Source organism: Vanellus vanellus (assembly GCF_965231255.1).
Source record: "Vanellus vanellus genome assembly, chromosome: 19".
NCBI classification, from domain to species: domain Eukaryota; kingdom Metazoa; phylum Chordata; class Aves; order Charadriiformes; family Charadriidae; genus Vanellus; species Vanellus vanellus.
In genome coordinates this window covers 7,290,916-7,314,956 of record NC_138924.1, presented here as the reverse complement: position 1 = coordinate 7,314,956, position 24,041 = coordinate 7,290,916, and the positions used below count along the sequence as shown (strand labels likewise).

Below are 24,041 nucleotides of genomic sequence, written 5' to 3'. Positions count from 1 at the left end.
GAGCAGGCGTGAGGCACAGGAGAAGGCTGGGAGTGCAGAATTCCAAGGTGTCCATGGTTCCTCACCTGCAGGGTCGGCGGCAGGAGCTGCCGGTCCCGCTCCCAGCCCTAGCAGCCTCCGCCTGCCCTTTGCGTCGACTTCCCGCCTTCCCGATATTTCAAGGTGAGGAGCTGCAAGAAGACCTGGTGGGTGTCGAGAAGGCACCCGTAGAAAGAAACAAACGCTACTTGGTATGGCATCCAGCAGAGAGGAGGGACAGCCCCGAGCCGGAAGAGCTTAGCCAGGGCGCTCAGGGGTGAGTGCTGGTCAGCAAAGAGAGATACGGTTTGGTGGGACAGACCACAGATCTGCTGTGAAGCACCAACAACAGAATAAAATACAGCCCGAATACAACAACTCCACAAGTACAGTACAGCAATTGGCATCTTCCGTATCTGCATGGATACATGTTTCCCAGAGTCACAATCCAGCCTCCGGCACCCTGTATGTATAGACCTGATAAAGTGACGAAGCGGAGACGTCAGGTGGAGGGAAGGGCGTTGTTTTAAAAGCACTTTTCGCAAAGACCCTGCCGAAACTTTACGTGATCTAAACCCAAACTTCTATCACCAGAGTTAAGAGCACAAAGTGGTTTTGCAGCATTAGGAGGTGAAAAGCCCTCAAGGAGGGAGCAAAATGGTGTGATAAAGGGACGTTACTGGGAAAGAGAAAGCTTCTGCTGAGTAGTTTAGAAGCCGCTGTGTGTTATCTTTCCCAAACACAGGGATTTGGTTAGGGCTTAGCTTTTATTTGCCCTTTCCTGCTCTCAGTTTCTGACCGCAACGATATTCCCGTGGCACCCAGCAGAGGCCATAAGACGCTTACGGACCGTTCCCCCTCAACCGCTCTTCTCTCTCACGTGTCCTCTTACGATGTACCCCTCACCGATTCCCCATCTTTTAGGTTCTCAGAAGATCATCCCTCCTCTTCCGACACGCTTCTTGGGGGAAGCTGCAGCCATTTGTGGGGGGGTCTGGATGGTGTCGGTGTCCCTCGCGTTGCGGGAGCTGTAGCTGCATGTCCTACCACCCCAGGGGAGAATGTGGGAGACAACTCGTCCATCCCAGAGTTCACCCCGGCTTGGGTCACCAGGCACCGGATAAGTGAGTAGTGGCCTTGTAGCGCCAGGGGCTTGCATTTGGAGGGTGAAGGAGGGGAGAAAAGGGGGGTTAATGAGCCAAGGCCTTGTCTCAAGCCAAGGTGCTAAGATGGGGAAAAATCTAGAGGGAGAAATTTGGCCCCACATGAAAAGGGGTCACCTGGGAAGTTTCTGGAGGGGACGAGGCGGCCGTGCTGGTTCTAGGGCTGCCCCAGGGAGGGTAAGCAGTCCAGGCCGTTCTCCGACCCAGCCGAGGAGTCGCGGGAGGAACGGCCCTGGAGAAAGCGGATGATTTTTTCGATTGTGGCCTCCTGGTACTCGTGGGACCACCTGCGTTTGAGGGGAAAATCTGAGTTAGTTTTTCCACTGTGCAAGATGCCATGAGACAGCTCGGTGCCTTCGGGTCGGCAGCCAGAGACCCCTTTCCTCCACCCCAGCTCTCCAGGAGCACCCGTTTCCCCACGGAAAATGGAGGAACACTGGATGCCGTGGGAAAGCCCCTTCCCCTGTGCCCTGCCAGGCTGGAGGGCTACCAGCAGGTTGGGATGCCAGCCTGGAGCGCTGCTGCACCACGGGGAAGCAGGAGGCGAGAGGAACCCATGCGAGCTGCGGAATATGCCAGCATCGCTCCAGCCTGGAGGATTGGGGCAGGAGGATGGGCATCCTCCCAGCGGCCGTGGGGTGGGGAGCTCTGTCACCCAGAGGAGCCCCAAGCACAATAACAGCAGAAGGGTTATGGTGAGGACCTTTGCTCCCTTCGTGGTCTGGAGTACTCGAAGTGACTCACCTCTCCTTTGGCCTGTTCTGCCTCCCTCATCTATTTCTCCCAATTTCCTCGTGCTCTTTGCTACTGCTTATGCAAGCCGTTCTCTCCGGGTGTCAAGGAACCCCATGGCACAGGTTCCTTTTACTTACTTGATACCATTAAATTTCAGGACAGCCCTCATGTCCTTGGGAAGTGTCTCTGGGTCTGGCCACTCAAAATGGTCTGTAACAGGTACAATGTTCTTTCCAGAGTTCAAGGCTGTCACAATCTCCTGCAGGAACATGCATGTGCTCAGGCGATGGCCCATGTCAGCCCATCACCAGCCCCGTCCTGCCCCGACATCTGCTGAGATCCCACCTGACGGCATCTCCTACCTTGTGCACCCAGTCCTTGCACTCGGGGTCTGCCATGCATTTATCCAGTGCGTTTGGCGAGAGGACCAGCACAAAATTGCGGGCACACATGACGCTCTGGATCAGCTTGTCCTCAAACTTCCCTGCCTCCAGCTTCTCCACGTCGATGAACACGCTGAAGCCGTGCAGCTGCAGGTGGACCTTCAGCAGGCTGGTGGCAAGAGGGGGACAGCACCGTGAGGAAGAGCTGCTGCCGGCGCCGGGGTTTCACGCGCTCTCCCACCGCGTCGGCCAAGACATGGTGAGACAGAGGAGCAGCGAACAGCGAGAAGGGCATGGTCCTTCAGATGCCAGCTGCCAGCCCAGCCTGCTCACAGGCGTCTGGGCCCATGCAGAAAACACGGGGAGCGGGACGTTAACTCCCTGCTGTGATTCCCTACGAGCACAGCGGGAAAAAGGGTAAGTCAGTGTCAAAGAGGGACAGGGTGACAGTGACAGGACTGGGAATTACCCTGTCCACCGCGCAGCTTACGGCACGTGCTGTCCCTATTTGCACTGCAGCTTTCGGCAGCTTCTCCCTCCTCCCTGCTGCAGCCTGCAGCTCTGCTGGCTCCACGCTCTTCCCACACCAGCCTTCACTCTGGGCTTCAGCCCGGCACCGTAAGGTTGCCGGCAGGACTTACCTGGCCAGCTGCGACCCGGTGCTCCTCCGGTAGCTGATAAAAACATCAGTCCCATCAGACGCAGTTTGCAGCGTTATAGGGGAGTGAAGCATTTCTAGGCAGAGCAAACGGCAACCAAAAGTTAAAAATACCCAACAACTCATCCCAAACAACCCTCGATGCTCCCCCCCACCCGCCTGCTCCAGCACAGCGAGCAGCAGCGGGACCCGCACCCCTTGCAGCGGTGAGGATGCGGACGCGGTGGAAGCCCGTGTTGATGTGACAGTCCTCCTGCAGCTGCTGCTCTGTCACCCGGTGCAAGAAGTTGCGGTTGATGCCACACGTCAGCAGGTTGTACGTGTACTGGCGAAACTTGGGGTCGATGCTGCCCAGCCAGTCGGCCAGGTTGCTGCGGTCGCAGGTGGAATAGTTTGCAAAGGTCTTCAGCTCTGTCAGCTCCCGGAAAAACCTGGCGGAGAAACAAATGAGAACGTGGAGTGGGGAGGGGAGGCTGCTGGACCAGACAGGATCTAGAGACATTTGGTACCACATCTTTTGTCTGCACAGGAGAGAGTGCAGCTACACGCTGTGGTGAAGAATGAGCTAAAGAAAGAGAGAGATGAAGAGCTGCGTGACTGCGGGAGTGTTGGTCCTCAGGATATGGAGGTATGAGGAGCTCAGCTAAGGGAGGAGAAGCTCGAGTAAGTTCCCATCTTTCTGAGTAACTGGCAGGATCCCACCTGCCCTGCACCGTAGGTGGTCTCTCCCCATCCCACAGCTCTCCCATGGGCCCCATTGCAGGAATCCCTCTGGGACTGCACACTGCACTGGAAAAGCCCTGGCAGTCCAGGTTTCCCATTTTGAGGATCTCTGTTCTTCCCTTTGCAAGAAGGGAAAGGCACAGACCTTCCCTTGGCTCTCCCACCACGATGATGACCATGAGAGATACCAGCGTGCCCTGGGAGCACTCCTGGGGTGCAATGGTCCTACCTCTTCCGAGTGATGCTGGAGTCCATCCCCAAATCCTCCTGCAGCTCCTCCTCCGTCAGTCTCAGGAGAATGTCCCCATCTACCTGGTGGTCCTGCCAAGAGAAATTCTGGCTGGAAAGGTCCCAGGAGAAGCTGTTGGGTGAGATGCTTACACCTCTGCTGCAAGACGGGGCGAAAAGGCCCATCCAGGTGTCCCTCCCCCGGCACGCAGCCCTACCAGGAATCTCTGGCAATATTTGTTGAATCCAATCTGCTGCAGCCACGTCTGCACCTCGCAGGGCTTCCAGTTGGGCACCGTGGGTAGGATGCGCCGAGGAACCTCCTCCCCTATCATGCGCAGCACCTTTTTGGCCAGGGAGGAGGTGGTGCTGCTGGTGGAGTAGCACACTACCCTCTTCAGGCTCTGCGTAGCCCCAATCTCACTAAAAATCTGGGGACACAAAGGGAGAAGACATCACTTCGCTTTCCCTCCTCCTCCTCCCCACAACCCGTGCCAGGCCAGCCAACGACCAGGGTGAGCTCGGAGGGGAGCAAAGGACACCAAGATGCAGTCGTGGCACCCCCTTCCCTTTTGCATCTCCTTCCTTCAGGCCAACCTACCCTTTACCTTTGTTTTCTTCTGCCTGGTTTTGATGGCAGCCTCCGTGCAGAGGTAGAAGGCAGCGATGCACTGCGCTTCCAGCCGCGAGCTGTCCAGCAAAGGTACCAGTCGCTGCAGGTCGTCCGCCGTCCTCCCCTGGCTGTTGTCACTGCTGCCCAACATCTCACAGGCAAACTGCTCCGGATCCAGCGAGGCGATGAACGGCTCCACCAGAGCCAGCGTCCCCGAGCGCTCCACCTCCTTCTCGATTTCTTTGTTGGTGGCCAGCACCGTGATGGCCAGGCACGCGTGCAGGCGGATTAGTTCATCGTCCCTTGAGAATACCAGCGGGAAAAGCCACTCCGCTGTCCTCTTCTCGATCATCAGGCGCTGGTTGGCCTGCCCTCCGTACATGGCACAGTTGGCCAAGGCCATGGCGCAGTGCCGCAGCACGACGGGGTCCGTCCAGCGGCACCAGTAGAGGATCGCATCCAGGCCTCCATCAGAGATGAGCTGGAAACAGGTCTCCTCGGTGTGTTTGAACATGTGCTCCAGGATACCGGAGACGCTCTGCGCCAGCTGGGGAACGTCCCGCTCCTTGGCTAAGTTCAGAATCACTCCCAGACCGATCCGAGCGATCCGATCCCTGCAGGAAGGAGAGGCACAGGCAGGTGAGTGGCAGACAGCCGTGCAGGGAGTGACTGGTGTGGGAACTCCCCCGTGCTTCAGTGGCGTTTGCCCTATGACAGCCAGATGTTTCCCGGTGGGGCATGGCTGCCAGATACGCTGTCGGGCTGCAGTGAAGCGAGATGCGACAGGCTGCTGTTGGAAGAACCTGCCTGGGTCTGATGGAAGAGCTTGTGATGGGATGGGATATGGGGTGTATAGCCCAGGGCCACCATGCCAGAGGCTCTCGTGCTCGAGGCAATATGTACGTAGCAATTAACAGTGCAGGGTAGGCTAACACCAGGCTAGAAATAGATGTGCTTAGTCAGCTTTCCTGGGTGTGTGTGAGCTGCTTCGTGTTCAGGGTTGAAAACTCCTTTGTCCCTAACCCGTGCCATCCTCTGGCTGCTCTCCAGACCAGTGCCAAGCCCAGGACAGGGGTTTCACACCTGGCTGAGCAACCACACACAGCTGATCACAGGGACACGTGAGGGACAGGGATCTGCCTGTCCTGGGATGGTAACGTGGAGGCAGCTTGGAGGAAAGCTGTTTATTTCCCCAATTTTGTGCTTTCCTAGAAGAGGACAGCAAGAGCCGGGGGCTGCTGCTCGGCCACAGCTGGCCTTGGGAGCCCCGTGCTGTGAGGATGGTCTCAAAATGACACTGGAATGGGGCTGTGCCCTAAAAGCATAACGTGAGGAAGCGGAAAATGATGGGCTCTTGGCTGCCTTCCCATGAGCTTGCTTGGGATGAGGGGGGCAGCTCCATCTCTGGCCTTAGAAACGACCCGTTTTGTGCCGTGATGGAGCTGCTCTGTTCACAAGGCACGAGCGCTGGGGCGGATGCCCTGTGCCGTGCTGCCCAGGAAGGCGGTGATGCATTTGGCCCCCAGTGATGGCAGGGTGAAGGCACGCTGGCCTCTCCATGTTGGGAGGCGGGAAGAGCATTTCTGGGAAGCCTGTGGCCCGCATGGCTCATGTTGACCTTGGGGCGGGTTTGGCAGCAAACGCTGTGGAGAGCTCTGGAAAAAAAATATCCCTCAGCCTGGGACTGGCTCCGAGCCCGGACTCGGCCATATTGCTGGATGACAGCCACAGCCCTGACGGGTCCCCGGCTCCCTGGAGACATGGGATGGAGCCAGGATGGGTCCAGCTCCTGGCTAAGCACCGCTACTGCTGCGCATGGATGCTGGGAGAGGTGTCTAAGCCAGAGGCCTGGGCCCAGGGGGGGGACCCTACGCCTCCCTGCCATTGCTTGGGTGTTGACGGTGGGCCAGGCTGCGGGGAGCAGGGGCCTGGGGGCCCACGGCTGCTGCGAGAGCCGGGCCCGTGAACGGCTCCTGGAGCAGAGAGGGCGACTCCAGCAGCTGCTTTCCCTTGCCAGGAAGAGAAGCGCTGCATTCAGACCGTGCCAGTGATGTTTCCTGGGATTAATTCCACCCTAATGGACTTTCCTGATTTAGCCGTTGCCTCTTTTTGCCTGCCGGTGCGTGCAGCCAGGCCCAGCCTTCAAGTCCACGACCTTAGAGGAAGACACGTCACCCATGAAGCTGGAGCAAGACCGTAAACCTTGGCCAGGCTTCCTCGACGCCCGCCCAGAGCCAGCTGGGCTTGGGCACGGCGAGGGACAGCGGCGCTGGCAGAGCCCCGTGTTTGCCCGCAGGGCGCCAGGAGAGAAAGGGCCTGATCCTTGACCCAACTTGCCGCAAGCGTATGGCTGCCGGGGCATGCCAAACCAGACGCGGGGCAGAGCGGAGCGCTCGCCCATCGGGGGACCTCGCAGGAGTGCGTCCTTGGTGTTTGAAGGGCGAGCTGCGTGCGGGCGCTGCATCAGCGCTGCTGCGCGTTTAGGTGTGTCAGGGGCCGCGTGTGCACGTGCACCCGCATACGTGTGCCCGTATACGCGCGCACACACACACATGCGCTCCCACCCCACCTGTGAGGATGCTTTGGCAGAGCCATCCCGATGCCTCTCACCTCTCCTGGGGTGCAGCACACGCGTCTCCAGCCTCTGAGCTAGGGACCATGGGCTGGGGGGCTCCGAGGGCTGCTGACCAGCTGGCCCCTTCCTTATGGCCACACTCCAGCCCTGGTCAGCAGCAGAAAGTCTCTGGGAACTGGTTTCATCCTCCTCTTCCTGCTGCAGCTATGGCTAAGGGGGAGTCCTGTCTCATCCTTGGGGTCAGACGCTCCGGGGCAGCCAAACCGACCCGTCTCAAGCACAAAAGGTGTCTTGTCTGGGTGTCCCCAGGCTGAGGAGTGTTCATGAGGACACCCCGATCCTCACCAGCATCCCGTGAGCTGGGGCTGCTCCTTCTCCTTCCAGCCATGGGGTGTGGGAGGGAAGCAGGTCGTGCCATTGCCTGGGTGTGATCAGCAAGCCAGGGACCCCTCTGTGCCAGTGCTGGGGGTGGGGGGACGCGGTGTGGAGCTGACGGGGTTTGATGCACCGCGAGCACCCAGAGCAGGGAAATTTGGGAGGGGATGGGGTAGGATGAGTGCAGGAAATCACTGCTGTGCCTGCGGTGGAGAGGGCTGTGCCTGGCGGGGAGGGGGGGGGCTCTTTGCAGACTCACCTGTTTTCTGCCACCAGGATCTGCTCCAGGAGTTTTCCTGCCTGGCACTTGGTCTCCAGCTCCGCCGTGTACAGCAGGTTCAGCAGCAGGTCCAGGCCCCCCTCCAGGCGGATCACGTCGCACAGCACTTTGGCCACATCCCTCCCCACCGCGGGCATTCCCCAGGCTTCCTCCACCAGCTGGAAGACCTCGGCGATGGCCTTCCTCAGCTCCACGGGGCCGGCTGCCTGCTTGGCATGGGCGATGGCCCGGTGCAGGGCGGGCAGGATCCGGTCCAGGGCTGCCCGCACATCCATGTTCACCCCAGGGGAGACCTCCCGGTGCTCCCTGGAGCTGCCCCCGCCTGCCCAGCTCCCCGCCTGGCTCACACACTCGGGTACCACCAGCCTCTCCGCACCCGCCATGGCGCAGAACCGGCCCAGTTTATAGAGGGAGACGAGCAAGGTGAGCACCATCAGCATCTCCTAGCACAGCATCCTCGGTCACCCGCCTGCCGGGAGCACCCGGGCAGGGCCACCACGTTCCTTGGCGGGACCCGAGGTGGCTGGAGGGGAGGTGCAGGAGGGGGGACGGAGCTGGATGGGGGTCCAGCCGCAGGGCTGGGCTGCCGGCTCCCTCTCCCCTCCCTGCCCTGCCAGGATGCGGAGCTGGAAACAGTGGCAGGAGCCGCCTTCCCAGAGCCAGGCTCAGCATCTCGGGTCCTCAGGGGCTGATGTCACCCCGCGCAGGCGCCGCCTCTCCAAGGAGGGGCTCATCTCTGAGCAGCAGCATCCTTCTCCTCGCTGCAGATGCTCTGGCATCCCCCCAGACCCCTCCTTCCACAGCCGCTCCGCCTGCACAGCCTGGACTGGGGCTTGGCCTGCTGTCCCCATGACCCCCTGTCCCCACCCCATGGCCCCGAGCTGCTGCGGAGCCTGTGGTCACCTCCACAGCAGGCAGAGACCCCCTCCACCCTGCTGGTTTTGCAGTGGGTCTCTCCAGGACCCCCTGCGACCGGTGAAGGGGGCAGAGGTGGCCGTGGTCATGGTGTGGTTGTGGCCATCCTGGGACTGCGTTTTGAACCCATTTGGTACCAGTGCAGGGGGGTAAACAGCTCCCTTTGCGTGGTGGGAATTCAGAGCAGCTCTTCTGGGTGGGATTTGCATGATAAAAGAGCGAGCAGAGGCAGCCTGGGCCCCTTTTATTTTCTTTTTTCCAGGCCAGACGTGCTTGGGGCAGAAATGCTTTGGCCACTTCTTGCCTGTGTTGGGAAGAGCAGCTTAAATCCTTGGCTCCAAAACCAGGTTGTTGCCAGCTCAGACCGAGACTTAAATTCAAGTTGATGTTTTGATGCCACAGAGTCGCTTTTAATCCTCTCTGAATCCACTACACAGGGACAGACAGAAGAAAGGGACGTTAGCTCGCAGTGAAGGACGGTAAACAAGGCGACCCAAGCGGCACAGCACTGCGGGAGAGGCTCAGCGCAGAACCAGTAAGGAATTTCCTGATAAATTATTAATAACTGGGGGTAACGATATGGGCTGTTGCGATGCAAAACAGCAGAGGGGTTCGCTGCCTCGGAGGACGCTGCTGCTTGTGGCGGGCAGAATTCAAACCGTTCCCTTAGGCTTGCCCTGACAAGCCCAGAGAGATGAGCTTTGTTTTGCTTTGCTTTCCGAGAGGCATTTCCAGCACCAGCAGCCTGGGCCCTGGGAAAGGCTCTGGGAATGGCTCTGGGAATGGCTCTGGGAATGGCAGGGATTTCCAGCCTTGCCCCGGGGTACCAGCTGCATCACTGGGGCTCTCCTTGCTGGGTCTGCTCAGCCCTTGGCTACAAGGGCTACCCAGGTACCCCGTTACCCGAACCAGCCCCCGGGGTCTCCTCCTGCCATGCTTTGAGCACAGCAGCCAGGAAAAGGCTCACGGAGCTTTCCTGGGTCTGCGGTTGCTGGTGGTTGGGAGCCTGGAGCAGCAGGAGGCAGCTTTGTCTCAGCCGCTCAGCAAAAGCAGCTCAGACACCGCCCAGACCTTCTCCCCGCCGAGCTTCCCCGCCAGCCTGAGCCCTCGCAGGGCGCTTGTCCCCCATGCTTGATTCAACAGGATTGGGATGAAGCTTTAGCGCAACACTGGGCTGGTGCTTGCACCCGGGGACAACGCCAGCCCCGCCATGGCTGAGGGCAGGGGGCAAGGACGGGGGGGTGACAGGGCTGCAGAAGAAGTCCTGCCCCCACAGCCCACGTCTGGTGGCTGCCCTTGGCTCACCAGGGCTTCCCCCAGGTGCAAATGCCTTTTGCGACACCAAATCAAAGCTCTTTCCAGCAAGGGTGGGAGCAGCCGATGCCGGGAACTGCCTGTGTCTGAGCTGGCACAGGTGAGGGCCCCAGAGAAGAGGGCACCCGGCTCATGTTCTTCTCTCCCCAAATCTTTCATCACTTTTTAAGGCCCAGAGCTGCGCTAGTCCTGCCCCGGGGCCGGGACGGAGCCCACAGAGCTGCTGCCCCGGCAGTGCTGCGGCAGCGGAGACAGCCGGAGGCGGTATCTCTGTAGCCTCGTGTGCGTTTGCTCCTTGCCCCTGATTAAATAAACATCCCGGAGTTATCAGGAGCTGCCAAAAGAGCTGAGTCGACATTAATTAGTAACCGAAAAGATTGGTCAGAGAGGGAATGATGGGAGCAAAATACACAGGCTTTTGTTTGCCTACGGGAGTGAAAGTGCAGAGGGTTCCCGCACTCTCCCTCCCTCCCGGCCGCTCACCTCTGGCCCCTGGTCCCCATGCGCAGAGGTGGCACCTGCCCCATCCTGGGCCACCGTGCCTCGGGGCTCCTCGGGTCTGCTCCCAGCCTTGCTGACAGCGAGAAAGCTGAAATCCCAAGATCAGTTCCCCCAAAACAGTGACCTTTTGGACAAGCGTAAACTCAGGGCTTTTCCCTTTGCTCTCTGAGCATCCACTGCTCCTCTCTCCCCTCTCGGTCAGGTTCTTGCCTTGCTGAGACCAGACTGGGAAACAGCCTCCCCTCGAGAGGGAGGCTGTGAGCTTTAATACCATGAGGTTCGCTATGAAATAAATGTGGTAGGACCTCAAAACTTGTTCCTGGCTCTGGCCTGCTGTCCCCCCCTGCTCTCTGAACCGGTGCCCAACCCTCACCCTGCCCGGGAAGGCGCTGGCAGCAAAGGCACAGCTCTTGGAGCTGCCTGCATGTGTGGGGAGCCCCGTTCCCCCCCCGCCCCCCCCAAAACACACCCAGCTCAGCGTGGGCTGCGGGGGATGCTGGGTGGGAGAGCCTCTCTGCCCATTTTCCCTCTGCTCTGACCTTGGCCTATTTGTTTTCTCCCACCGGGGCAGGCTGAGCAAACAGTGGATGCCGGGGCCCCGGCCGCAGCCGTGCTCCAGCCCGCACAGTCGCAGGAGGGCTGCGCTCCCGACCGCCCAGGATGAGGCTGCTCTTCCTTGCCCTCGTACCGGCCCTGCTTGCCACCGCCCGCGCTGCTGAAGGTGAGCCGGAGCTGGCCAGCCCCGCGCCGAGCGCTTCCCGCTCGGAGCCGGGGTGGGGATGGAGCGAGCGCGGCTCCTGGGCTGATGGAGGGGCTGAGGAGCCCGGGCAGGGTGAGGAGGGGAGCGGGTGGTGGCCATGGCCACTGGCCACATTGGCTACACCTCCCAGCATGGGGAGAAGGCAAACAGGCAGCATACGGGTATTGGTGGTGCCTAGGAAAATCCCTGGCCAACCTACAGCTGGACTGCCAGCACGGAGCTGGGACAACCTGGTCGGTGGCCCCCGTCCCAGCAGGACATGGGTGGGAGCGGGGAGAGGTGCCACCATAGCCCCGGGGCTGGGGGTACCCATAGAGAGGTTGGGGTCCCCCATCTGGGCTGTGCCCTCCTTTGCTTTCACCCTCGGGTCTGGGCTGGGGGGAGGCACTGGCCCCGCTGCCCGCCCTGCATTACTCCTCCCGCTCTTGCAGACTCCTGCGTGGGCCGCTGCGACGATGGCTTCGACGCGCAGCGCAAGTGCCAGTGTGACACCCTCTGCATGTACTACCAGAGCTGCTGCAGCGACTACTCCACCGTCTGCAAAGCCAAAGGTACCAGCAGGGTCTGCCGGGGTGGCCGTGGGTGCCCAATGCCATGGGGGCTCGGGGGGGTCGGTGCTGGGTCGGCTCTGCACCCACCGTGTCCGCAGGGTGAAGGCAGTGCTAAGATTTGGTGCTCAGGGTGCTGCAGCACCAGCCTGTGGGTGCCCCGGGGGTCCGTGAAAATCCGTATTGCCTGGGAGCAGGAGGCTCCTGCACCCAGACCCCGCGGGAGATGCCGGGGACCAACCTGCTCCTTCCCACAGTGACCCGAGGAGATGTGTTCGCCTTGCCGGAGGATGACTACCTTGACTACAACCTCACCGTGGACTTCGCTCCGGCAGAGGGCACCGAGGCACCCCCGACAGAACTGCCCACGGCCCCGTTGCCGGCGGAGCCCACGCTGGAGACCAAGCCGGGCCCCGAGGAGACGCTGCCGGAGGTGCCCAGCACCACGCCGGACGGGGTCGAGGAGCGGGAACCCGTGGACGAGCCTGAGGAGCTGTGCAGCAGGAAACCTTTCGATGCCTTCACCGACCTGAAGAACGGTTCCCTTTATGCTTTCCGAGGTAGCTCAGAGACCTTTCCCAGGCATGGGACACACTGCCGGACTGTCACCCCATGCTGGCAGTTGTGGTCCCTCCTACCGCTCCCACCTTCCTTCTCTCCCCAGGGAAGTACTTCTACGAGCTGGACGAGACGAGCGTGCGGCCCGGCTACCCCAAGCTCATCAGCGACGTCTGGGGCATCGAGGGCCCCATCGACGCAGCCTTCACGCGCATCAACTGCCAGGGCAAGACTTACCTGTTCAAGGTGGGCGAGAACATGGCTGCAGGGCTGGGGCTGCTCCCGGGGTGGCCGGTACAGCCCCCCAACCCAGCCTGTCCCCCTCCACACAGCGGCTGTCAGATATCCCCAAATCCCCGTGGCTGTCTGAGACTCCAGGCAGCCACGGCCTCACCACGGGGCTTCCCAGCATCCGCTCGCTCGCCCCCGCAGACCCGTGCCTGGGGGGATGCTGCACCAAGTCCCCTGACCCTCCCCTCTCTCCTGCACCCCCCAGGGCAGCCAGTACTGGCGCTTTGACGATGGAGTCCTCGACACCGGGTACCCACGCGACATCTCTGAGGGCTTCGAAGGCATCCCAAACAACGTCGATGCGGCCTTCGCCCTCCCCGCGCACAGCTACCACGGCAATGAGAGAGTGTATTTTTTCAAGGGTAAGGGGTGCACCCCCCCACCAACAGCTGTGGGGACCCCTCTCCAGCTACTGCTCCCCCCCGAGTGCCTGTCTCCCACTAACGCCCTGCGCGTCCTCTCCTAGACAAGTACTACTGGTCCTACGACTTCGCCCACCAGCCCACGCAGGCAGACTGCGAGAAGTCCTCCCCCTCGACCGTGTTCAACCACTACGCCTTCATGAACCGCGACAGCTGGGAGGACGTCTTCCAGATCCTCTTCGGCGGCAGGATGAGTAAGGGCCGGGCCAGCCCCGGGGGAAAGGGCTGGCGTGTGCCAATGTAGCCCACACTGATGGGGCCCGAGGGGTGCAGGCACCCAGGGAGGAGGGAGCGATGTCCGGGTGTGCGGGAATGCTGGGTGAGCTGCCGGGCCAGGCAGGAGCCCAGGCTATACACAGGAACCCCCCCAGGCCACGTCTCCCACAGCATCCCAAATCCCACCCCTTGCAACCCTCATGCCCCGCACTACCGAGACCGTCACCGACCATCTCGCACCACAGTGTCGCTGCTGGGGATTATTTATTCCCACTGGAGCTGGAGATGCCGTAGGAAAAACCCAGCCCTGGGCAAGAGAAATGAAAGATGGCGAGGAGGAGAAGGGGGCTCGGCAGCACAGGGCTGAGTGACGGGCTGCTCCCGGCTCTGCCTGGCCTGTGTCACGCATCCCATCCAGGCTGGGATCCTTTGGAGCATCCCTGTGGGTCTCAGAGCAGGTGCTGGGGGGCTGTCTGTGGGGCTGGGCTCGGCTCACCCCCATACGTTGCTGCCCCTCTAACTCGCCCTCTGCCCCTTTGCCAGCCGGGGCGAGCAGCCCGCGGTACATCAGCAAAGACTGGCGGGGGGTTCCTGGCCGGCTGGACGCCGCCATGGCCGGCAGGATCTACGTGGCCTCCCAGCAGCCCCGGAGGAGGAAATCTCGCCGCCAGCGCAAGAGGTACAAGAGCCACCGGTCACTGAATTTGGGTTTCTGGAGCTGGCTGCAAAACGACTCGGAGTCCGCGGGCATCGAAAGCGACTGGCTGTCGGGCTCCCAGTGTGAGACCCTCCAGAGCGTCTACTTCTTTGTAGGAGGTGAGTCCGGGGCGGCGGGATCTGGGAGAGATGCGGAACCGGGGCTGCTGGTGTAGGGGGAGACCTCCTCTCACTCTGCGATGTCCCCGAGCTCTGGGACGCGGTGGGAAGGTGCCCGGGGCTGGCAGCTCCCCGTGGGGAGTCCTGACAGCCATCTCCCCTTCCTCCCAGACAAATACTACCGCGTCAACCTGCGCACCAAGCGCGTGGACCTGGTGCAGCCCCGCTACCCACGCTCCATCGCCCAGTACTGGCTGGACTGCCCGCAGCCCGGGGAGGAGAGCACCTGAGAGGGCTCTGCCGCAGCCGCCCGGCAGCACAGCCCCCAGCTAGACAGAAATAAACTGTGAGTGCCGCGTAGGCTGGAGAACCCTGCCTGTGTGTCCATCCATCCGTCCCATCCTTGTAGTCCGAGATCCCAGTGCCCCCGAGGGTTGTGGTGGTCCCCCGAGGTATAATCGCTGTGCGTGGGCTGTGCCAGATCCCCGCTGCTGCCCCCGTCCACGGCGTGGCTGCGGCTGCTCAGATCTGCTCCGCCAGCCAGTCCGGTGCCTCTTCCCACTGGAGGAGAGGGACGGTGCCGGCGGCTGCCAGCCAGAAGCCGGTAGGGTCAGGTCTTCAGTGCCTCTGGGATCAGGTCCACAGTCCCGTGCATTGAGCGTCTGGGCTTGGGATGGGTGTCCATCCCCAAGGGACCCCATCCGAGGCACTGCCCGGAATCCCCCCGCTGCCCTGCTCACCTCTTGGCTCCAGCAATCCTGGCCACGGTGGTGCCGAAGGGATGACCCTTCCCTCGGGGCTGGGACATCGCTCGGGACCTGGCAGCTCTCGGGGGAGCGGGTGCCGCTGAGATGAGCTCCTGCCCCGGCTCCTGCCATGAGGACACATGAACAAACCCCAACCCACTGCCCCATCACCCCCCGTAACCCCAAGGGCTTCCTGAGCTGCAGCCGATGCCCAGGGGGGGTGGCCTCAGGCCCTGGCTCTCACCTCTTCCGCTGGTGCGGCTGGGGGTGCCCGGGGAGCTGACGGGACCCGGGCAAAGCCGTGTCCTCCCGGCCAGGCGGCAGGATGCTGGTGCTTCCCTCGGGGGGCATCGGCTGCGGCGCGGGGGGCCCTGATAGCACCTGGGGGGGTGAGCAGAGCGGTCAGGCTGCTGTGCTGCATGGTGCTACCCCACTCCAAAGAGACCCCCGGTGCCATACCTGGGACACGATGGCATCTGCCAGCCCAGGGCAGCACTGGGGACACCCTGGGCAGCCGGGGCGGCCGGGGGCAGGAGGCAGCTTCTGCAAGAGAGGATAGCAGCGGGTGGGGGGTTCGTGCATCCTCACCCTGCCGTGGGCACAGCCCCGCCATGGGGATGCCCATGGAGCCTGGGGCCACCCACGCTCACCGGCAGCCGGGGGCCGGAGGTGGGTGTCACGTCGGGCTGCCGGAGCCTCGCAGAGTGGCCAGGGGGGACGTGGGGGGTGCGGGCGCTCCGGAGCAGGGGCTGGCTGTCACAGGAGCTGTGGGTGGCTCTGTGGGATGTGCCAGCTGGCACGTCACCGCTGGAGTCTGGGGACAGCCGGGGCTGCCTGGGGAGCAGGGAGGGAGCAGGGCAGGGCATCGGCAGCCTCCGGTGAACCTCCAAGCCCTGCTCGGTCCCAGGGAATCCCTGGAGGGGCTGGCTGATACAGGGTGCTGCCCGGCCAGGGGCTCTGGCTGCCCCGCTGGCCCCTTGAGCACCTACTCATGGGTCCTGCATGTTCCCTCCGTACCTCAGCTGCTCGTTCTCCACCACAAAGTCCCGCAGGAGGCCATAGAGGCTGGGCCAGGCTGGGGCTCCCTCCGCCGGGAGCTGCCCTTCGAGAGGGGAGCGACGCAGCCCTGCAGGACCATACCTGCCTCCCCAGCCTGACCATGCCCCCACCCTCGGGGGGGTCCCCGGGACCTCCATGCTCCTCGTTGGCACCATGGGCAGGCAGAGCTGCTGGCGCAGGGAGAGGTTTTCCAGCTGCAGGGCATGGATTTCTTCCTCCAAGGTTTGCAGCAGCTTCTCCCGGGACACCTGGGAGCACAAGGGGATGGCTCAGGGGGAGTCCCAGCAGCGGGGCAGAGCACCCTGCCCGCAGCCCCTGCCTGCTATACCCTGTTGGCCAGGGGTCTGGTGGTGACCCTCCGGGCACGGCTGGCGTAGTGTAGCGTGCTCAGCGTCTCCGAGAGGCAGCGCGAGGACGGGGAGATGCAGGCGACCTGCCGACGAGGAAGAGATGCAGGTGAGCTGCCAGCCAGGGGGGTCACCCATCCCCCTCCAGCCTTCTTCCTCCACGGGGTGAGACCCCGTCCCCCTGCGGCTTTGTCCACCCCTCCCCAGCCTCCGCCGGGCACGTACCATCAAGGTGATGCCTGAGCCCCCCAGGGAGCGGGCCAGCAGCCGGGTGAGCTTGCTGTCCCGGTAGGGGATGTGGGTCCGCTTCCCTCGGGGTTTGGCCAACAGAGAGATGCAGTGTCCTGACCGAAGGATGAGCCACAGAGGGTGTAACAGGGTTCTGATGGGGACCAGCAGCTCCTGCTCCCAGGGGGGTCTCCCCCGTCTCCAACTCTTACCCAGCGCCAGGAGGCTGCGGTTGATGTTGTTGGCCTCCACAGAGAGTTCCCCGCTGGAGCCGGTCTCCTTCACCCGCTCACTGCCGGCCAGGTCCACGAAGCACAGCGTGCCCTGCTTGCTGGGGCGGGCGCTGGGCTGGGGGGACCCATGTTGGGGGGAGTGATACTCTGCTCCTCCCCCCCCCCCCCCCCGTCTCTTCCCTGTGACTCACAGCAGTGTCCCAGTCCCTGGGTCTGGGATCGGGCTCCCTGCTGCTCACCCCAGCCCCACTAACACATGCTCGGGGAGGAGGATGTGACGCCCCACCCTGGGACTCTTTGCACCCCCGCAAAGAGCCCCCACACCCCCCAAGCCCTCTCCCATGTGCCCGGAGCGAGATGCGCGCTCACAGCCCGGCTGCGGACATGGATGGTCAGAAGAGCATGGCTGCGGCTCGAGTGCCTGTTGAGGGCGTGCGCTGAGGTCTGTCTCCGCTGTGATCCTGCCGGGGGGGGGCGGGAGAATGAGAGCTACAGGGGGGCACGATGCCCCATGCCCCAGCACAGCACCCACTGCCCACCCCCGGCCAGACACGAGCAGGACAGGGAGCTGCCCCTCTTGTCTGCCATCAGAGCCCCAGCAGTCCTGGGGACAGCTCTGCAGGGGGCTGAGAACCCCCAGCACCCCCCGAAACATGCCCATGCATGGCCCCAACCCCGTGCCCGCGGCTCAGCACCTTGCAGGAGCAGGTCAGTGATAGCCTCCACGCTCTCGAAGTCCACGCTGAGCTGGTTCTCCACGTAGAAGCCGCGGGTTTTGCTCCACCGTAGGGGCAGGGCACAGGGTGGCCCCGGGCTCAGCAGGTCCCGGACCTGGGGGGGGATATGGCGGAGGGGAGGCAGGGGGGGAGCGGAGGCACGGGGTGCCAGCAGGACCTCGCTGGGTGGCCGGGCGGGCGCTTACCTGCTCGTTGTAGATCTCCAGGTAGGAGGCACTGAGAGCCAGGTCAGAGCCGCAGCTCTGGCTCTGCTCCAGGAGGCAGGCGAAGGACCTCTGCATCAGCCCCAGCAGCCCCGGGGCCGCCGGCCGGGTCTCGCTCTGTGGAGACGCCGGGAGGACGAGCAGTCATGCCTCTTTGGCCCCCACCTTCTCCCACCACCCCAGCGCCCACAACCAGGTGAGAAGAGCCCGTCCCACCATCAGATCAGGTCAGGCCAGGTGGGGACAGCGTTGTACCTGGGTGAGGGGTCCCATCAGGGTGTAAGTCTTCCCCGAGCCAGTCTGCCCGAAGGCAAAGACAGTGCAGGAGAAGCTGGAGGAGATGCTGAGCCTCAGGCGCGGCCCCAGGCGGTGGCACAGGGATGCCACCTCCCGGCACAGCCCCGGCAATGCAGACCCGCCGGGGAGGCCTGGACGGGCGCAGCGCAGTGGGGTGCGCTGGAGGGTGGGGGTCTGCTGGGGGGACTTGCTGGGACTCACCCGTCTATCGCCAGCTCCACCAGCTGCCTCATCCCGCTGCCTTCGAACACGGCCTCCTGCGAGGCTCCAGCATCGAACACGGCGCTGAACCCGAAGGTGGCGTCGTGCCTGGCCGCGCTCACCTGGGTGCAAGGGACAATGGGGGCTCAGGAGGTGCCGCAGCCCCCCCCAGACCCCACTGGGGAGGTGGCACTTACGTGGACGGTGCCATCACCGAGGCTGCGCACAACCTGCCGGTCACCTCGCCGTGTCTCCGTGCAGGTCAGTGGCCGGACCCTAATGGGAGGAGGGGCGGGGGACGGGGACATGTGTCACTGCATGGGGGACCCCGGTGAGCCCCGCTGTGCCCCTGCCCCAGGCAGGAGTGATGCTGGTCCCCACCATGTCCCCAAGCCCTCTGCATCCCCCCCTTACCTCAGCACCACTCTCAGGCGTGTCTCTCTGCCCACCGCAGGGCCCTCCCGCTCCTCTCCGGGGCTCCTTTGGGGAACAGAGGGCAGTGGGGTGGTGGGTGCCCCCGGCTGGGAGCCCTGCCCAAAAGCACCCCAGGGGCCGGGGCAGAGGGGCCCACTGTCGCGCTGTGCTCACGCCATCATCCCGTCCCTGCTGCACCCAGGGACAGGGGACAGAGTGCAATGTCCCCCCCATGTCCCCACAGAAGGACTGCCCTGTCCCCCCCATACCTTTCTGGGGTGTCAGCTCCCCCACCGGCTGCATCAGCCGGTGAGGGTCAGTGGCAGTCGCTGCCCGGGGTGCCCTCTGTCCCCTCCGTCCCCTCGCCAACTTACGGTCTCTCCTGGCCCCGTGGGAGCGTTTTGGGCCGTGCACCCGCCTGGGGCTCCCAGCCCCGCTCTCCCTCCGGCTCCATTCGTCGTCCCCCCCCCACCGCAGCACCCCTCGCTCGGGGGGTGTCCGCACCGCCCGGTCCGTCCCGGCAGGAGCCACCGCCAACCGGCCCCGGGCTGTCCCGCACAACAGGTACCACCGCTCCGGTTAAACATTGACCGGTGGCGGCCCCGCGGGAGAGCGGCGCGGCACGGCGGGGGGCAATGCGGGGGGCGGGGGGGAGGCAGGCGGGGTCACCTCGGCCCTGGGAGCCGGGGAGGGGTCACAGGGGCTCCTGCATCTGCTGGGAGTCCCCGACCCACCACCATCCCCCCCCCCCCGAGCCCTGGGGTCCTCTCCGTGCTCCGACGGCTGCAGCGGGGGCGGGGGATGAGACTAGTACGGGCAGCTGGTGGGGTTACTGGTCCCCGGGGGTGCTGGGGGGGACCGCCCCCCAGGCAGCGGGGTGATGCCATCGGGGGTGCGGAGCGGGGACCGGCTCCGGCAGCCCCCGGGGAAAGACTGCGGGGGGGCAGCACCGCCCGTTCGGGGCGGTCCCAGCCCGCCCGGGGGGGCCCGGGGGGGATAAAAGCCGGGGCGGCGGCGGCGGGGCCGGGGGAGGCGGGCAGGATGAGCGCGGCCCCGGGCACCTCCCGCGCCCCCCAACCGCTGCTCCGCTTCCCCGACGGGGCGGGCGGACAGGGAGGCGGGCGGGCGGCGGGGGGAAGCCGTGTCCCGGGGCCGTGCCCCTGTCCCTGCCCCTGCCCGGGGGGGCCGCGGAAACGACGGCGGACCACCTTCAGTCGGGGGCAGCTGTCGGAGCTGGAGAGGGCCTTCGCCGCCGTGCCCTACCCGGACATCGCCACCCGGGAGCGCCTGGCCGAGCTCACCCAGCTGCCCGAGGCCAAGATCCAGGTGAGCGCAGCCGGGACCCCCTCTCCACCCTTCCCGGGGCCGGGACCCTCCTCCTCCGCGGGGCCACCCCGTCGGGCCGGTGTCTCACTGTGTCCCCATCCCTCCCCTCCCTATGCCTGGCCCAGGTCTGGTTCCAGAACCGCCGTGCTCGCAGGATCCGCAGCGCCAAACCGGAGCCGCCGCCGCTACCGCCGCTGCCGCCACCTGGGGAGCGGGGTCCCCCCGCGGCACCCCCCGACAGCACAGCCCCGGGCCCGGCCCCCACTCTGCCTCCGCCAGGACCCCACAGCCCTGCTCGGAGCCTCCCCACCTCACTGGGCTCTATCTCCGACCTCATCTACAGCGCAGCCATCACCAACCTGGGCGAACCGTAGCTGTGGCGGGAACCCCCCTGCCACCAGGGAACCCCCCCGGCACCAATGCCCCCAGCTTAGCGCCATGATTTCATTAGGGTGTGGAATTACTGCCAGTCCCAAAGGTCCTGCGGATGTCATCCAATATCCTAAATGCCGGTGCGGCCGTGGCGGGGCCAGCTCCCCATCAGCCCCCTAATACCGACTAATCTTTTGGAAAAAATACCTTAATCTGAGGCCGTATCCGCGGATGATTGTGGCGCGGCCGTCCCTAATCCGCAGGCACGTTCGCAGGTGCCGGCAGATCTCCCCGTATCGGATATTAAAGCGTGTTTGCAGAGGGGCTTAGCTGCCATCAGAGCATTAATCACCGTGTCCGGCCCTGGCAGAGTGCCCACCCGGCAGGTGTCCGGGTCCACGGGGCCTGGCGGTGCCAGCCTTGGTGCCCCCTCCCCAACCGCAGGGCCATGGGCGCACTGAGCCGTCTCTGCTCTCTGCTCTGTGGCGCCAGAGAAGCCATCAGGCTCTGTGCTAAGGTGTATCCCCTCCCTACCCGCAGAAGCTGTGTCCCCTTTGGCAGGGGAGGTAGAGAGCCATGCACCCCACAGCACGGGACGGCAGCTACGGCTCGGGCTCCTCCTTGGGGCACCAACAGCCGCAGGGCCGCGGGTCTGGAGATGCTACGAGGACACTGAGCTGCTGCAGACAAAGCCAAGCTGGGTGCCAACCCAAACGTGGCTGTGCCAGACACCGTCATCCTCCTGAACTGGAGGAGGAAAGGGCTCACCCCCAAACACGAGCTGGGTCTGGTGCTGTCATGCGGGTGATGAGGGAGTAACCCTCTCCCAAAAGCAGGCAAGGGAGCAGGCAGGAGCAGCGAGGGCAAAGGGAGGTTTCAGCAGGAGCAGGATGCAGAGGGAGAGGGAAGATTCATGGCTCTCTGCAGCGTCTTTTAGACATCGGGTCGGTGTTCCACATAGCAACAGACACCTACCATCAGGCAGGAAAAAGGTTGCAAACACGCAACATTATTTATTTCCAGAATAAAAGGACATCAACTTCACAGGAGAACGGGAATGGCAGGAGCTAATGCCCCTCTCTGTGCTGGTGTGGTGAGAGTCCACAGCTGTCCCCTCTTCTGTTCTGCAGCTGCAGCATTTTTAATCCATGATTCATTTCAGGAACATCGAGGAGTGGGAAGCAAAGGACGAGGCCTGAGGAATGCAGCAGTTCTCCAGGTAGCAGGAGCAGGTACAAACAGATGGTAGAAGATAAACCTGCCCCAAATCAATGACTCCTGGGGAGGGCAAAAGCCTCCAGCACGAGGGCCACAGTTCACGGGGATGCGTGTGGTTATAGTTTCCCGAGGTCTCCTTCAAGGGTCCGCACCATTACATACAGCTCAGCCAAGCCGACCACCGAGGCCACAATTACCGCTGACAGGACACGCTGGGAACACAAAAAGAAAGATAAGTGACCCTGCGTGTGTGGTCGAGCTGCCGCTCCTGCCTGGCTGGCACAGAGCGTGCCGCAAGCGTGCTCCGAGGCCACGGGCTCACTCACCGCTGCGGTCTCTGCAAAGACGTACTGGCTGCCCAGGTACGTGCAGGCGAAGGCGGCCACCACGGTGACAATGAAGTTGAATATGGTGATGACAACGGCTTTAACAGAGCGAACTGCAGAGAAGGGGGAAAGACGATTGCTTTTAGGTAAGGCTTGGAGGGTGGCCGGGGACAAGCTGTGATCCTGCTAACGCAGCCTGCCTGTGGCTGCCTCAGCGGGGCTATAGGAATCCTTGAGGATTCACATGCTTTATGCCTCCAGAAATATTTATAGGAATGACCAACAGGCTGCTCCTTTCCTCAAGGAACACTTTTATGCACTAAAACCTCCTGGTGAGATATTTGGAGAGGGAAGGGCTGTCTGATGTCAACAGCTAGCGATGCAACTGTTCCCGTGACTGACCTGTAGATGCACACTGCCAGGCGTCAGGACAGGCAGCCACTCACCTTGCCTCCCAAATTCAGCCAATGTCCCATTCATCTGCTAAAAGAAGGGATTAAAACAACTTGCGATCGGTTGTATTTTAATGTTAACTGCATAATAAAAGCAACACCAATGCCCTGTGCTGTCCCTACGACTCAGAAGCGCAGACAGCTGCCGGGGAGCCCTGGCAGCAGTCGGACAGGCTGCAGGGCAGCAGCAGCTCCACAGGGCCTGGGTCTCTCTGGGTTTATGTTTGTGGTCTGATTCAAGGACGTTGAAAAGGGATCATCTCTAATCAAAACACTTCTCGGTGTGTGAGTGTTTTCTTGCATGTGGGTTCTCTGCTGCACGTTTGTCTTTAATAGAGACCCTAAAGGGTATCACCTTGTCACCTGTGTTCACACAACTGGCAAGAACTAAACGTTGTAAAGCTCTGCACGCTCTTTGTCAAAAGGGACATAGTTACACAATTTCAAACACCAGATACTCGGGGGAAGGCAGGGAAGAACGTGATGAGCACACAGATATGGGAATACTCCTCTGCTTCTCTGTTGTTTGAAAGGAACACTGCTGTCACTACTACCCAGCTCTGCTAAAACCCCTCTGGTTCATAGATGAAGTGGCTAAGTTTGACAGAGAGCAAAGCAGATCTTCCCACAAGAGTTAAAGCAACAGGAAGATACATGCAGGGACTTAAATGCACAGGGACACCAGTGTGGAAGGGGGGTGGCAGGGCGGGATCATGAGGAATGTCAGCAGGAAGGGACAGTGGCTTGTCTAAACTGTCACCATGCCAAAAGATATCACGTCTTCCTCGGGAAGAATGAATGCCCAAATACTACCCTGTTTTTCAGCTTTTACCTTGACACGAATGATCTCATTTTAAAACTATGATGAAAACGTAACTGTTCAGAAGAAGGCAGCACAGACGCCCCCAGTAAAACATTTACCGTAGGTGCTCTGTCTCCCAGATCAAAACCTGAGATCTTTGGCACAGTGAGCTGTTCTCAAATGTCAGCATCTCTTCTATTTCACCATCCTGGTTACCCTGTCCCACCTCTGCCCTCAACACCATATTTGTTATCCCCATAAATTTACAGCATGCACTCCTAAAGTCCCTGCCCACATTCCCTCTGTATCACACTCACTCTATGGGGCAAATTTCCAGGCTGCTAACTGCCACGCTTTTGAGGAATGCATCCTGACAGCAAGCAATGAGTAGGCCCCTCACCTGGCCGGTGATGTTGCGAGTCATACGCCGGTACTCCTCATTGGCCAGTTTGGCCTTTATCCGCTCCAGCCGGGCCACCAGCTCGGGGTTCTGGGGAAAGGGCAGAGCCATTGTGAGGACCGGGGGCCGCCGCTGTCTCCCGCGGCCCGTACCCGGCCCTCACCTACCCGCGGCGGGACCGGCACCTCGGGCAGATGGATCTCGCTGCCTTCCAGGAGCTCGTGTAGGTACAGCGGAGAGTCTACGAGTCGGGGACAAGACAGTTAACAGCGGCCCGGCCGGTCGCGGCCTGTCGCGCCAGGGGGGGCGGCGCGGCCTACCTGCCTCCCGCAGCGCGGCGTGCAGCCTCCGCAGCAGGCTGAAGGGCACCAGGGCGCCTTCGGAGGCCAGTGCGGCTTCCAGCTCGGTCCGCAGGCCGGCGGGCAGCCCCGCCAGCTCGTCGCCCTCCACCGCCTGCCGCAGCCGCCGCCCGGCTCGCACCTCCGACGCCATCTTGCCCGGCCGCCGTCACCTAGGCGACACGGAGCGCCATAGAGCACGGCGACGGGCTAGAGCGGCGCTGCCCCGCCCCGCGGGGGCCGCCGGGAA

The 24,041-nt window shown here is 62.6% G+C and overlaps 5 protein-coding genes across 7 annotated transcripts; 2 read left to right on the top strand and 3 right to left on the bottom strand.

Moving 5' to 3' along the window:
• Window positions 1-1,338: 1,338 nt before the first annotated feature.
• On the bottom strand, window positions 1,339-8,191 carry SARM1 (sterile alpha and TIR motif containing 1; the record flags this gene model as incomplete). The annotated part of the gene is made up of 9 exons (XM_082492923.1): window positions 1,339-1,468; window positions 2,054-2,175; window positions 2,279-2,468; window positions 2,941-3,034; window positions 3,153-3,388; window positions 3,910-4,001; window positions 4,127-4,339; window positions 4,517-5,135; window positions 7,731-8,191. 9 exons carry the CDS (start codon window positions 8,189-8,191, stop codon window positions 1,339-1,341), a joined length of 2,157 nt encoding a protein of 718 aa, XP_082349049.1.
• Window positions 8,192-11,126: 2,935 nt separating this feature from the next.
• Window positions 11,127-14,382, top strand: VTN (vitronectin; the record flags this gene model as incomplete). The annotated part of the gene is made up of 8 exons (XM_082493147.1): window positions 11,127-11,202; window positions 11,673-11,792; window positions 12,047-12,349; window positions 12,454-12,593; window positions 12,844-13,000; window positions 13,105-13,254; window positions 13,820-14,092; window positions 14,264-14,382. Exons 1-8 carry the CDS (start codon window positions 11,142-11,144, stop codon window positions 14,380-14,382), a joined length of 1,323 nt encoding a protein of 440 aa, XP_082349273.1. The 5' UTR covers window positions 11,127-11,141.
• A 696-nt stretch (window positions 14,383-15,078) lies between these two features.
• Window positions 15,079-20,993, bottom strand: KIF12 (kinesin family member 12; the record flags this gene model as incomplete). Its single annotated transcript, XM_082492922.1, has 15 exons — window positions 15,079-15,219; window positions 15,489-15,672; window positions 15,856-16,145; window positions 16,226-16,330; window positions 16,470-16,588; window positions 16,685-16,820; window positions 17,075-17,166; window positions 17,401-17,536; window positions 17,628-17,762; window positions 17,901-17,976; window positions 18,144-18,265; window positions 18,341-18,419; window positions 18,558-18,623; window positions 20,463-20,542; window positions 20,886-20,993. 15 exons carry the CDS (start codon window positions 20,991-20,993, stop codon window positions 15,079-15,081), a joined length of 1,869 nt encoding a protein of 622 aa, XP_082349048.1.
• On the top strand, window positions 19,599-20,257 carry SEBOX (SEBOX homeobox; the record flags this gene model as incomplete). The annotated part of the gene is made up of 2 exons (XM_082493125.1): window positions 19,599-19,883; window positions 20,009-20,257. 2 exons carry the CDS (start codon window positions 19,599-19,601, stop codon window positions 20,255-20,257), a joined length of 534 nt encoding a protein of 177 aa, XP_082349251.1.
• Window positions 20,994-21,243: 250 nt separating the features above from the next.
• VMA12 (vacuolar ATPase assembly factor VMA12) lies at window positions 21,244-23,958 on the bottom strand. Of its 3 annotated transcripts, none has more exons than XM_082493104.1 (6): window positions 23,774-23,958; window positions 23,621-23,694; window positions 23,454-23,543; window positions 22,202-22,282; window positions 21,800-21,912; window positions 21,244-21,685 (listed from the first exon to the last, which is right to left on the bottom strand). In XM_082493104.1, the coding sequence occupies exons 1-6, from the start codon at window positions 23,943-23,945 to the stop codon at window positions 21,667-21,669; spliced, it is 549 nt and encodes a 182-aa protein (XP_082349230.1). In that variant the 5' UTR covers window positions 23,946-23,958; the 3' UTR covers window positions 21,244-21,666. The 3 variants fall into 3 exon arrangements, with proteins under 3 accessions (XP_082349230.1, XP_082349229.1, XP_082349228.1); XM_082493103.1 differs by having other exon boundaries at window positions 22,246-22,282; XM_082493102.1 differs by having other exon boundaries at window positions 21,244-21,912; window positions 22,246-22,282.
• Window positions 23,959-24,041: the final 83 nt, after the last annotated feature.